This window comes from Chiloscyllium plagiosum, unplaced genomic scaffold (genome assembly GCF_037043375.1).
Source record: "Chiloscyllium plagiosum isolate Xiang-an unplaced genomic scaffold, Cpla_swu_hap1 HiC_scaffold_16, whole genome shotgun sequence".
In the NCBI taxonomy this organism is placed as follows: domain Eukaryota; kingdom Metazoa; phylum Chordata; class Chondrichthyes; order Orectolobiformes; family Hemiscylliidae; genus Chiloscyllium; species Chiloscyllium plagiosum.
Genome location: NW_028270154.1, coordinates 25,300,363 through 25,314,784, shown reverse-complemented (window position 1 = coordinate 25,314,784; position 14,422 = coordinate 25,300,363). Strand labels below are relative to the sequence as shown.

The window sequence follows — 14,422 nt, the reverse complement described above, 5'->3', positions numbered from 1 at the left end:
ATTTACCTGGGTGGCAACTTTCAGAGATCTGTGTACATGGACACCAAGATCCCTCTGCTCATCCACACTACCAAGTATCCGATCATTAGCCCAGTACCCCATCTTTTTGTTATTCTTCCCAAAGTGAATCACCTCACACTTAGCTACATTGAATTCCATTTGCCACCTTTCTGCCCAGCTCTGCAGCTTCTCTATATCCTGCTGTAACCTGCCACATCCTTCCTCACTGTCAACAACTCCTCCGACTTTCGTATCATCTGCAAACTTGCTCACCCAACCTTCTAACCCCTCTTCCAGGTCATTTATAAAAATGACAAACAGCAATGGTCCCAAAACAGATCCTTGCGGAACACCGCTAGTGACGGCACTCCATGAAGAAACTTTGCCATCAACTACTACCCTCTGTCTTCTTCCGTCCAGCCAATTCCTAATCCAAACCTCCAACTCACCCTCAATGCCATATCTCCGTATTTTCTGCAGTAGCCTACCATGGGGAACCTTATCAAACACATCAACTATAAAATCCATATATACCACATCTACCGCTTTCCCCTCATCAACCTCCTTCGTCACCTTTTCAAAGAATTCAATAAGGTTTATGAGGCACGACCTGCCCTTCACAAAACCATGCTGACTATCCTTGATCACATTATTCCTATCCAGATGTGCATAAATCCTATCCCTTACAATTCTCTCTAAGACTTTGCCCACAACAGAAGTGAGACTCACCGGCCTATAGTTACTAGGGTTATCCCTACTCCCCTTTTTGAACAAGGGAACCACATTTGCTATCCTCCAGTCTTCTGGCACTACTCCTGTAGACAAAGAGGACATAAAAATCAAGGCCAATGGCTCTGCAATCTCCTCCCTTGCTTCCCAGAGAATCCTAGGATAAATGCCATCAGGCCCAGGGGACTTATCTATTTTCACCTTTTCCAGGATTTCCAACACCTCTTCTCTACATACCTCAAAGCCATCCATTCTACTTATTTGTGACTCAGTATTCACATCGACGACAATGCCCTGTTCCTAAGTAAATACTGAAGAAAAGTATTCATTCAGTGTCTCCCCAATCTCTTCCGCCTCCACACGCAACTTCCCACTACTATCCTTGACTGGACCTATTCCTACCCTAGTCATTCTTTTATTCCTAACATACCTATAGAAAGCCTTAGGGTTTTCCCTAATCCTACCGACTAAGGACCTTTCATGTCCCCTCCTTGCTGCTCTTAGCTCTCTCTTCAGGTCCTTCCTGGCTACCTATAACTCTCAATCGCCCCAATTGAACCTTCACGTCTCATCTTGAGATAGGCCGCCCTCTTCCATTTAACAAGGGATTCCAATTCCTTATTAAACCACGGCTCCCTCGCACGACCCTTTCCTCCCTGCCTGACAGGTACATAATTATCAAGGACACTCAATAGTTGCTCCTTGAACAAGCTCCACATATCATTTACACTCTTGCCTTGGAGTCTACTTTTCCAAGCCACACATCCTAAGTCATGCCTCACCGCATCATAATTTCCCTGACCCCAGCTATAACTCTTGCCCTGTAGTACACACTTATCCCTCTCCATCACGAGAGTAAAAATCACCGAATTATGGTCACTATCCCCAAAGTGCTCACCTACCTCTAATTCTAACACCTGGCCTGGTTCGTTACCCAGAACCAAATCCAGTATGGCCTCACCTCTTGTTGGCCTGTCTACATATTGTGTCAGGAAACTCTCCTGCACACATTGAACAAACACTGACCCATCTAACGAACTTGAGCTATAGCTTTCCCAATCAATATCAGGAAAGTTAAAGTCCCCCATAACAACCACCCTATTACCGTCACTCATCTCCTGAATCACCTTCCCTATCCTTTCTTCAATGATTCTAGGACTATTAGGAGGCCTGTAAAAGACTCCTAACAGGGTGACCTCACCTTTCCTATTCCTAACCTCAGCCCAAACTACCTCAGATGGCAAGTCCTCATCCATCGTCCTTTCCACCACTGTAATACTATCTTTGACAAGCAATGCCACACCTCCCCCTCTTTTACCCCCACCTCTGACCCTACTAAAACATTTAAATCCTGGAACCTGCAACAGCCAATCCTGTCCCTGTTCTAGCCATGTCTCCGTAATAGCCACAACATCGAAGTCCCAGGTACCAACCCACGCTGCAAGTTCACCTACCTTATTTCGTATACTTCTTGCATTGAAGTATACACACTTCAAGCCACTTTCCTGTTTACAGGCACCCTCCTTTGAAATTGATGCCATGTTCCTAACCTCCCTACACTCCAGGCCCTGCACCCTGAAGCTACAATCTGGGTTCCCATGCCCCTGCAGAGTTAGTTTAAACCCCCCCCCAAGAGCACTAGCAAACCTCCCCCCAAGGATACTGGTGCCCCTCAGGTTCAGGTGTAGACCATCCTGTTTATAGAGGTCCCACCGTCCCCAGAAAGAACCCCAGTTATCCAAAAACCGGAATCCCTCCCTCCTGCACCATCCCTGTAGCCACGCATTTAAGTGTTCTCTTTCCCTATTCCTCGAATCTCTATCACGTGGCACGGGTAACAAACCAGAGACAACAACTCTGTTCGTTCTAACTCTGAGCTTCCAACCTAGCTCCCTGAAAGCCTGTCTAACATCCTCGGCACTCCTCCTACCTATGTCGTTGGTGCCAATATGGACCACGACTTCGGGCTGCTCCCCCTCCCCCTCCAGGACCCGGAAAACACGATCAGAGACATCACGTACCCTTGCACCTGGGAGGCAACATACCAAACGTGAGTCTCTCTCGTTCCCACAAAACCGCTTATCTGTGCCCCGAACTATCGAGTCCCCAATTACTACTGCTCTGCTCTTCTTCACCCTTCCCTTCTGAGTAACGGGGACAGGCTCCGTGCCAGAGACCTGAGCCCCGTTACTTACCCCTGGTAAGTCATCCCCCCCACAAGTATCCAAAATGGTATACTTGTTCTCATTCCAGTTTTGGTCCAAACAATGTTACTAAGATTCTTTAGTCTGAAGTGGGAATTGGAGGAAATCTCAATGCTGACTGGACTCACAAATGTTGTAGTTATAAGTTGCCAATTGTTTCATCCAGATTGGTTCCTTCGGTCAGTATCCTAAGAGTGACCATGCTCGGTTGCTTCAGCAATGGTTTCTCCTCCAATATGTGCTCAGAGGAGGAATGTTTGCTGATGATTGCAGTATTCAGTTCCATTTGTAACCTCTTAGACAATAATATAATCCATTCTGAATACAGCCTGGACCACAGGCATATTTGACTTAATCTGTGGCAAACAACACATATAACTTAAGTACCAGGCATGACCATCTTAAATGAAAGTCAAATACTTCCCCTTAGCATTCAACAACATTATCATCACCAATTCTTCCACAATCAACTCTCAATGGGTTATAAATTGCCAGAAATCTAATCAAACTAGCTGTATGAACATTGTGACTATAAAAGCATGTCAGATTGTGGAGAATGACTCACTTTCTGACCAATGTTCTAACTTCTGTTTGCTGCATACAGCCAAGTTCTTGCACTGCACAATTTCTAAGATTGATACGTGGTCAAATAGCATACTGTTACTGTTACAAAGTCAATTTGTTCTCTACATGGACATTTCTGATTGCTGTATGGCCACGTACCTACACAATTCTTTCTCCATTTACAAGGCACAAGTCAAGAAGCTCAACATCGTCTAAAACAAAGCAGCCTGCTTGATCAGCACCATATCCACTGAAACATGAATTCACTTCACCACCAATACACCTTGTTTGCAGAGTAGCCCATCTACAATTGTGCTGCAGAAACCCATCAAGCCTTACTTGGCAAATTCTGATAAACCTGGGGATCTCTATTATCTATTAGGACAAAAGCAATAGACTGACAGGAAAAAAAAACACATACCATTCTGACTTGGAAATATATCACACTTCCTTTGTTGTGATTGGATCAACGTTCTAACAGGCTTTGCTTAAGTTTCAAAAAATAGATCACTCATTCCATTTTTTTTTTCTAAAATAAGTATTTATTTAAAAATGAAAGAACTGATGAAGAACAAGGTTTAAAACACCAGAAAGCATCCAAATCCATCATATACAAGTAAGGTAAGCTAGACACATTTACAGATCTAAAGATCTGATCATGATTAAAATGCTGGTCATTCAATCCTGGTTGTGTGGCATGTTCACTACTATCAGGCCTTGTAGATGAGAAGATAGATGAATGTTACAACTGCAATATGATAACAAACCACGACTCTAACATTAAAGCCGTACACAAAGACAGCTCTGAAATTATGCATCAGAAAATGAGGATTCATGTCTTATTCCATAAGAAGGAATTTCTATAAATCAATAAACCTGCATTTTATGAATCAAGTTATGGACTGGTGTTAGGACAAACAAGAAAAATGTCAAAATATGGTCACCATATTCTTTGAAGGATTGTAAACAAGATAAATTAGGTCAAAGTTCATATTCTTTACACAACCCATGTGGTACATGAACATGTGAACTTTGTGCAGTATGAATACTAAAATTCCTGACCAAAAACTTTATCTGAAACAAGTTGAGGTTCTAAAAGGTAAGAAAAGAAACAGATGAAGGGAACTTCTTCATTATGACCGGAAACAGCTGCCAAAAAAAATTCACCTCAATTTTAACGCAATGATCTTCACCAAAGGAAGAGCAACTATATATGATAAGGATCTTCATTTGGTGATGATAGATATAACCAGTCATACAGCAACAGAAATGCAAGCTTGTCTTGTTAGAAATCATAGCTGAATTTACAGTCTCGTTTTTTTCCCCTGGAAATTGCTTTCTGATACATCAGAGTAAGGAAATGTTGTAATGGAAATGTGATCCAGTATTTCAGGCAACAGCCACTTGGAATGTGTTCCACTATTCACAATAAAATTTACTCTATAATGCTACAATTAGAGTGATACATCACAACATATTTCATCATTGGTGAGATTCCTAGGTCACTTTTGAGTAAGATCTCTTTAAGCCAAGGTGTAAATTTTTTAAAATAGTAACACTTAAAGCTCAAACTTGTACTTTTAAAACTTGACTATTCAACCAAATATAGTTCTACATAAAGTATTACTGGTGGAAAAATGTGAAAGCAGGATTGTTTAAAAGGGTGTGTTATTGCTACATACCAGTATATTTTTCAATAACATTGCCTCTTTGCCTTGGTGTAAAGTGAAATAGCACAACGATATGTTCATAAGAACAGGTAATCTGCTGGTGTTACATTTATGCCCCAACGTTGGAACAGGTACTTTTCTTTTGTGCTGTCACATGCACACAAAGTAAAAAGACCTGAAAAATTGGTGGAAATCAACTCAACACTTAGGTCACAAAGATGTCTCGATTTATTTGTGGAGGAAGTAGTTACATCTCAATTACATCCCAGTGCAAATTGAACAATATTAGGCAGGAGGTTCATTGTTACAGGATGCAACAAGATTTGAGACATGTAGAAAAGAGAATGAATAAGGGAGAAAGTTTAGGCTGTGTAAGTGAAATGATTTCCCCACAATTTATGGACCAATATTTCATGAAAACTGATCACTGAGTAACTGAAGATAAAAAAGACGTTTTCCAGTCATTTCGAGGCAGATTATGTGTATGTGAAATTGAAGTAATGTGCTGAATTCAGAATTAAGCCTTACTATCTTCTCGTATTGACAGTTAGAGCTGACAAGGTAAAAACAATGACTGCAGATGCTGGAAACCAGATTCTGGATCAATCTGGAAGAGCACAGCAATTCAGGCACATCGAGGAGCTTCAGCAAATTAGAGCTCCACTAGGTTGTCAGCTCTAACTAGCAGCATCGAGGAGCTTCAGCAAAATTGACGTTTCGGGCAAAAGCCCACTTATTCCTGATGAAGGGCTTTTGCCCGAAACGTCGATTTTGCTGAAGCTCCTCGATGCTGCTAGTTAGAGCTGACAACCTAGTGGAGCTCTAATGTGTATTATAATAAATGTTAAATATGTCCAGTTTATTGCTCCGCTATCTGTGAAGAGAGAGATATTGTTGAAGTTTTTGTCTTGCACTCATCAGGACAAATGCAAGAATATCAAATTTACATTTCTAGTCCACTTTTTACAATGACTAAAATTAATATTTAAGATTGCACAGCATTAAAGAGCACAATGTACCCCATTATTCTGACCAAGAATCCTCCAATTAACAGTACAAAAATTGTTTAATGGGTCCAAAAGAAAATCAGTGTGGATTCTGGTCATCGTGGTTATAATGAAACCCCACTAGCAGTTGAAATGAATAGCAAAAATGCATTTATGATGATGCTGGACAAACACATGAAGGAGAAAGGCACAATAAAACAATAAACTGTGGATGCCGGGCGTCTGAAACACAAACTGAAATTACTGGACAAACTCAGCAGGTTTGATAGCATCTGTGGAGGGAAAAGAATTTGTGTTTTGGATCCAGTGACCTCTTCAGAACTAAAAAAAAATCTTCCATTCTTCTCCACATTTTTCATTTGCTTTGTACAATCATGACAGCAAACAAATGGTTCGAAAAGGATTTTCCACAGAACAACACAAACTGTATTGAACTGACAAACAGGAAATGAAACTTAACAATCTATTTTAGTATTTAACATTCTCAACTGAATTCTGAAGTCAAATAATGAAAATTATTTTAGGATACTATTTTTCTTTTCAACCTCAGCCAACCGGAAATTGTGCTTTCACTATGAAACTTTTCTTCCTGTTATCAACTGATTGCGTGGTTTTAACTGTAACTGCCAGCATATAATGAAACAAATAATTACTATAAAATTCGATCGAGTCCCTTCTGCCCCACTTCATACATTAAGAAAATCAAATTCCAATCAAATTCACATATTGGACAATAAATAAGAACTAACAAATAACCACTATGAAAATCAAGAATGTGATTGACTATTGTTAATATTATTGTGCATATTATCAGAAAGCTAAGTGACACAAATATAAAATAGCAGCCTTTAATATTTTAATTATGAGAGAACTGGAAATATTTTTCTAAAAAAGGTGATAAATTTTGACAACTCACAAACACAAATCTTTGCAAGTGCCTCGATTTGCACACATATGCTGTCCCATGCAGAAATCCATTGTCTCACACAATGGTCAAAAATTAACAGGTGTGAAATTATCTAAGATTATAGAATAATATGAAAATCGATGTAGTAAATCCTACAGACTACCGTCTGCCACACTAACATGGAAAATTGCTGGCATGACTGAGACTTTTGATTAAACCCTGTAGAATCTACAGGGTCATGCTGTGCTAAGCAATTTAGAAGAAAAACATTCAACTATAAATGATAGCAGATAAATAGGGAAGAATGTTGGTCATGATTCTTAATATTTGAGATTCCTCCTTACAAAGGGAATTCAAATCCTTGTAATTTCTGATTTGATGTGGAACATATGAAAGAAAACTGATCAATTGTTTAATTCTTTCCACAATATATTGCATTACATATACATTTATAATGAAGCAGAAATAATTGTGTATGGAATGGATGCTAATTTATAACAAAGCTGTGATTTTGTTTTAGTAATTTCTTACCTCATCAACTAACTGTCCATCCAGCTATTTTTATAGCACTGACATGTCTCATCGACATGTAAATAATGTAATCACATATTTCTTTGCTTTATTGTGCCACTATTCAGCTAAGCAGTCTCAAATTGTTCCAAAGTTAGTAATAAACAAGTACAGTTTCAATATATTTGTATAAATTTAAAAACACATACATTGTGTCAACCTTATTTTTTAAAAAAAAACCTCTTTCCCTCTCTTTTAAATTCAAGTAAAATGCTTCACCTTTGTTGGAAACGTAAATGTTTGCATGAAATTTTGAACACATTGGACAAAATATCAATTTGTGGCATTAAGATATGCTTCAATCTATTTTCATTGACCTGAACAAGAACTTAGAACACAACATCAATTTGAATTTTTCATTTAATAGGCCAGCAAAAAGAAAACTGAGGTACTCATTCTATAGATTAATCGAGATAAACTATTCAGTCTGACTCCCAAAGTAGCAAAAAGGTTCTAATTATGACACACTAAGTTTAGACAGGGGGGGAAAAACATAGTTAAGGTCAATAAAATCCCCAAGTTTTAACAGCTGTTACACAGGATATTTAGTCAACTTTTAAGAAAATGAATGATCAGTTACATATTTAAAACTGTATAGCGTTTTGTTTTATTAAGGACTTGGGCTCATTGAAATCTCTAGAAATGTTTGCGTTTGGTCTTAATTTGGAAGTAAATCAGTCAGTCCAAAACACGCACTGTGAAAGCAAAAAGGATGGAGATTCCTTTTTGGTGTGAGCATATCACTGTTTTGTGGAAACAGAACATATAGTCCAAAACAGAAGTAAACTGTCGAAATTTAACACCTTTGTTTTGGAAAAAAATGGTTGCGTTCTCCTTAATAACTTCATCATACCATCACTTAAAGAAAAAAACAGAATTAAACTTCAATGATCACAAACTAACTTGGAAAATAAATTGAATAACAGACTACAAAAACACAACTACTTTTATGGAAAGCTCTCTTCCTGTATTAATATGGGATTACTGTCCCACAATGGCAGCAAGTACCTCTCTTTGGTGCAAACTCTGACATGAAAGCACACCAATAAAGTCGTTATACAAACGTGGTTTTATCATGTATAAAAACAGAATGAGCTAGATAAAATCAGCAGGTCTGATAGCATTTGTGGAGAGAGAAAGCATTAACATTTCAAGTCCAATATTACCCTTCTTCAGTAGTCTTATCACTGTTTCTACCTTTCTGAATTGACACAAATTCTTTATCTATTGTAAATTAGAACTTTTTTGACAAAGTAAAATTTGCATAATTTAGAATTGGCTACTTATATTCAACGACGTCACAATTAAAATATGAATTCATTAGGTAATCAGTTGGAATGATATAGATGCTGCAATTAAAATGAGTAATTCAGGAAATCTGTTTGACCCGTATTGCACCGTGAACACTAGTGCCAACAGCCATAAGATGTATTAGTCATCATTTTGCATAAACTGCTTTTTCCTTATGCTTAGTCCAATTCAGTAAGTGTCAAAACCACACACTGTTTAATACAATTGGTGCAGATTTTCAAATGTTGTGCACAGCAATGAGTACAAAATATAACATCATCTTGGGATTTGTGCTTTTGAGTGATGTTATAAATGAGGCAGTTAATGGTGTATTTGGATTGAGTTTTAGGCTTCCTATTGTCAGGAAATTATTAGTTACTAACGTTAAAGTTTCAATGCTCAAACATAGTAAAATTAATGGATTAGAAAGCAATGTTGTAATGTGAGAATTTGGTACAAATATGGAAATGCTAACATCACTCAGCATGCACGTTAACTTTCCTCTGAAACTCTACTTGCACTCTTTGTGAAATGGGCTGCCAGTTAAGAAAAGTTGGCATCAAATCAGCATACTTAAATGGGTTAAATCCTGATGAGGGTGGCAGGTGGGAATTAGAGTCAAGCTTTACTGCACTGTTGTGACATATTGGATCCAGGAGTGTTACTTGATTTAAAAATCACACAACACCAGTTAATAGTCCACCAGGTTTATTTGGAAGCCCTAGCTTTCAGAGCGCTACTCCTTCATCAGGTGGCTGTGGAGAATAAGTTTGTAAGACACAACTTACAGCAAAAGTGTCTTACAATCTTATGAAGGAGCAGTGCTCCGAAAGCTAGTGCTTCCAAATAAATCTGTTGGACTACCACCTGGTGTTGAGTGCTTTTTAACTTTGTACACCCCAGTCCAACACTGGCATCTCCAAATCATGGCTGTTACTAGAGGGGCATGGAGGGGAACAGACTGGGTGAGGGGTCTGTTACCAGGAGGGGAACAGACTGGGTGAAGGGGAGGTGGTTACTGAGATATCGATGGATGAAAGCCTTGAAGGCACCAAGGTCAGTGATATTGGAGATGTGTTAAAAGTGTTACACTCCATCGCAAACTCTCTTCTGCCTGCTAAAAGATCTCCAATTTTGAGGTGAGTTCATCAAAGGTCTCAATCTTCCGTTTTCCAAAAGAAGCACAGAATTGTTCAGTCATATCCATCAGGGAACAAGGAAGGTCAAAAGGAATGAATAATCAATTAATATTTAATCAATACTTTAAAACAGCATAAAAGAAGTTACAAAAATTATGCATCTCTCAACTAAAACTGAATAAAATGTTTCGGATGTAGAAAGAGGCTTGAAACTGCCATCATTATCAATTTCATGATGTGGAGGTACCGGTGTTGGACTGGGGTGGACAAAGTCAGAAGTCACAAAAAACTAGGTTATAGTCCAACGGCTTTATACAAAGTCACAAGCTTTCAGAGTGTGGCCCTTCACCTGATGAAGGGTCTTCACTCTGAAAGCTTGTGATTTCAAATAAACGTGTTGGACTATAACCTGGTGTCGTGTGACTTCTGATGTTATCAATTTCAACTGCACTCTCATTTGCCTGCACTTTTTTCTTCGTGTGTACATCATAACATTCTCTACTTAAAGCAATTATTTTGAATCCCACAATAGTGCAGCATTCTATTTTCAGGTGAATCAGCATGTTTTCCATTGTGCATATGCACAGTGCTAGTGATGTCACACTGCATAGTGTAATGAAGTCATTGGTTTGTGACGTGCATGCCCAGCGCTGATGACATAATACCACCAAACAAAATGACATCATCTGTTGGGGTCTGTGCATGCATGACACCATTGCAGCACTACTAAGTGTGCATTGCAAACATTTGAGGGCTTCAGCAGTCAGATCCTTAGCAAATCAAGCAGCAATTTATTCAACATTGTTACAATGTAGGCCAGTATCTTCAGTTCTAAACATTTATGGAATCTGGTGCTATAAGTAAGTTCAGTTTGAAATCCCTTAATCAGACAAAGTTTGGCGAATGAGGTCAGTAAATTCACAAACAAAGTTCTAGAACTCTCTAGGAGCACTAGAAGTGCACCTGTATCATATGGACTTGCAGTGGTTCAAAAAGGCAACTTACCAACATCTTCCCAAGAGCAATTGGGGATGGTCAATCAATATGGGTATTATTCTGTGAATAATAAATTAAGAGTGTACAAGTCCAAATAACCATTTGGGAATGTGACAGATGACCAAATGTCCTGGACATACTGGAATTTTGTTGCTTGTTCTCTGGCTTAAGCTTCTGGTATGCCATTTCACTCTGTTTTATTTTGTTTCTGTGCACAGGTAATAGCCTGGGGTGAAGGAAGGAAGGAGGGGTCCAGGCAGTTTTGAAAGGGATATGTGGTTGAGTCAGATACTAGGGACATGAAAAACCTTCAGCCCAACAACCAGCGGTGATTGGAATGAGGTCAGCCAGTTGGATCTCATGGAGTTGGAGTTCCCTGATTGGGGCTGTTAACCTGGTCCAATCAGGGAGTCCTGTCTGACAGATATAAAAAGGAGTGTTCCAATTACAAAGGGACAACTCTGTACTGACCAATAGTTAAGGAAGTGAGGTGGTGGGTGGGACAGGGCAGGAGTGTATGCGCTTTGATCTTGAACTGTTTAAAAACAAAATCAACTACTCTTTCTCTGCCTTTTTGCTGGGGGGATCTGAAGCTGTAACAAACTTGGGTCACAGTAAAGGTTACCTGAATGTAAAAAAAAAATAAAAAGGAGTGTTTACACCTGCACACACACAACATGGGTGTAGGGGAATAAATAAGCACTACCGCAGTTAGCCGATAGTGTGGAGAGAAAGAAAAAAAAACAGGAGTGTCAGGGGTTATGTTCATTCTAGGAGCCAGCTCTGAGCTAGCTGGGTCAGCATCATGTACTATGCAGGTGTAAATAAAGGGTGACTTGGTCACTGCATATCAGCCTTCATGGAGTTATTTCAGTCACCACCTCCCCCTTCTCTCATTCTCAAGAGAAACCCTCACTCTGAAAGACTCATCAGCATCTCCCACTTACATAGAGGCACAACATGCATTATTCCCTCACACCATAGCTTCCAGAGTTAGTTGCTCCAGAATAGGATATAAGTTAAATAATGATAATGTGGTGTGAAATTGACAAGGATAGAATGCTTGATAAGGATAGAACGTTTGATAAGGATAGAACATCATGCATACAAGGGATTGAATTTTCTGTTAGCCATGCTCCCATGTTAATGTTGATCTGTCTCTCTGCACCTTCTCAGCAGCTGTAGCATTGTATGCTGCACTCTGTTCTGTTATCCTGATGCACTTGTACAGCATGATCGTGCTGTAAAGCATGTAAGACAATGCTTTTCACTGTATCTTGGTACATGTGTCAGTAATAAAATCATACAAATCAAATCAGATCAGACTGTTAAGCTGAACTCACAAATGCATTATGCATAGTTTACTTGCTGCCTTACTTTCCATTGTTTAAATATTTGGTAGTACAGAACTTGAATATTGGTAAAGATTGTCACCTTGAATGCATCAAGTCAATTTACAAAATAAGGGAACATAACATTTATACTTTATGTGAAGTGTGCTGATTGGTTATCAGTAGATTCTGATTGGTAAAGGCATATCAATGAAGTTAATGATGACTGATAGTTAATTGCCAACCATTGTTCAAATTTTAAACAGGCCAGGATAACTGATTTGTGAGGGAATTGCCTGAAAATGCCTATCACCTATTTTGTTTAATTGAGACAGAGGCAGTGAGCGTATATATTCTTTCCGTCTGTAAAGAACAGGGCCCCGTTCATCAATAAATGTAACTTTCATGACATGTAACTGTGCCACATCTTGAGCCTGGCTGATCATCTCAACTTGGTTGGCATCATAATTTTTTTGCATACTCAGATTGATGTAGCAAATGTTGTCCAAAATCATGGAATCACATCCAAAGTTGGATACTGCTATAAAGTTTGCAAATGCAGACTGGTTAGTTATAAGTCAGTACCTTTCACGTTGTGGTAGCTGAAGGAATATACTGCCTGTTATGATTCACCTGTCATTTGTTTACATTTCTAGCATTGCAATGGTACAGAAGCTCATATCATTTTACTCATTTATGTGGTGTGCAGAATGTCATTTTGGCTTGAGGCAGCTTATGTTGCTACTGAATGGTATTTTTTGTAAATTCTTAGAAATAATCAGTGCAAAACTAGAAGCTTCAACAAAATGTGTTTCTTCAGCAATTTCCTTTGTTTCTGAGCTATCCTGTGCTCTGTGAGCATCACTTCCTGATCAGCTCAAACAAAAAATCCATAATAAATCTGCATCATTTTAATTTTAACAAACATAATATTATTAGCAGCATTACTCAAAAAAGTTTATTAATGCCAGAATTTTCTGTACCTATAACCAATGGCTGTTGGCACATAGCATTACCCTAAGTGCAGGAGAGGTACCTGATGCCATTCAAGCTGGAATTGGCTCTTTCACAAGAATAAACATTGTTAAGACTTTCCAATTCTTCCCAGCTTCAGCAAGAAGAATGCAAAGTAATCGGAGCTAGTTACAAAAACAGAAACCGTCATTTACTTGGTCCTAAAATTGATCATTCAGTGTCAAAACTAGATTTTTCCCTTAAATAAAGATCATTCAACTTGCACACAAATACAATACACATTGTTTAAAAACTACATAACATTATTTCCAGAAGTAAATTTACCTAACTTTTATAAATATATACTGGAGAAAATGAAGGGGGCTTTGTTTACAATATTAGATAACAGACTATCTTGACAGAAGAATGTAGAGCTTCCGTTGATGTACCTCAAGACAATGACATCACAAACAATACTGAATGTTATTTAATCACAGTTTCTAATTAGTGCCTCATCTATTGCAGCTTAACATTTATAAAACTATTTACTGTACAATAAACTGAAAGCAACATTTCTTTTTGAAAGTATTTTCAACAGATTTTGTTCTTGGATGTCTTTTTTTGGTTTTTTTACAAACTTTGAAATATAAACTGTACAAATTAGTTTAACATTAATCTATGCTACACTGCCTCTACAAGAGTTCGACAAATAGTGAAGTGTAGGTTTTAATACATTCGAACAATGCAGTGACTACAAAAACAGTTCTCTAAATTTACAAAATATATCTGTACCATCACAATATGTAACTTCAGTTAAACCATGTTAAAAAAATCAGCAGTAAGAGACTATACTGCAAATAATTAAAAGGCTTTGTGCTGATCATACATCATCAGCTGGTAATGGAAGGATACCTCCCCTTCCTCTTGTGAAAAATGCCATCTTCTCCCTGTAAGAACATGGATAATTCACAATCAAAAATATTGGCTATTTATGAAAAATACTTTGTGCTGGTCTGTTCGGTAACACATTTGATATTTTTATGCAAATTGCAAACGTAGAT

The 14,422-nt window shown here is 38.3% G+C and overlaps 1 protein-coding gene across 2 annotated transcripts in view; it reads right to left on the bottom strand.

Moving 5' to 3' along the window:
* Positions 1-4,239: 4,239 nt before the first annotated feature.
* The window catches only part of LOC122556531 (protein KIBRA-like), a 159,670-nt gene continuing 149,487 nt past the window's right edge, over positions 4,240-14,422 (bottom strand). For both annotated transcript variants that reach the window (XM_043703296.2, XM_087995230.1), the window contains one exon: positions 4,240-14,308. In XM_043703296.2, the coding sequence (XP_043559231.1) occupies positions 14,242-14,308 (67 nt within the window). In that variant the 3' untranslated portion in view covers positions 4,240-14,241. The remainder of the gene's footprint in view (positions 14,309-14,422) is intronic.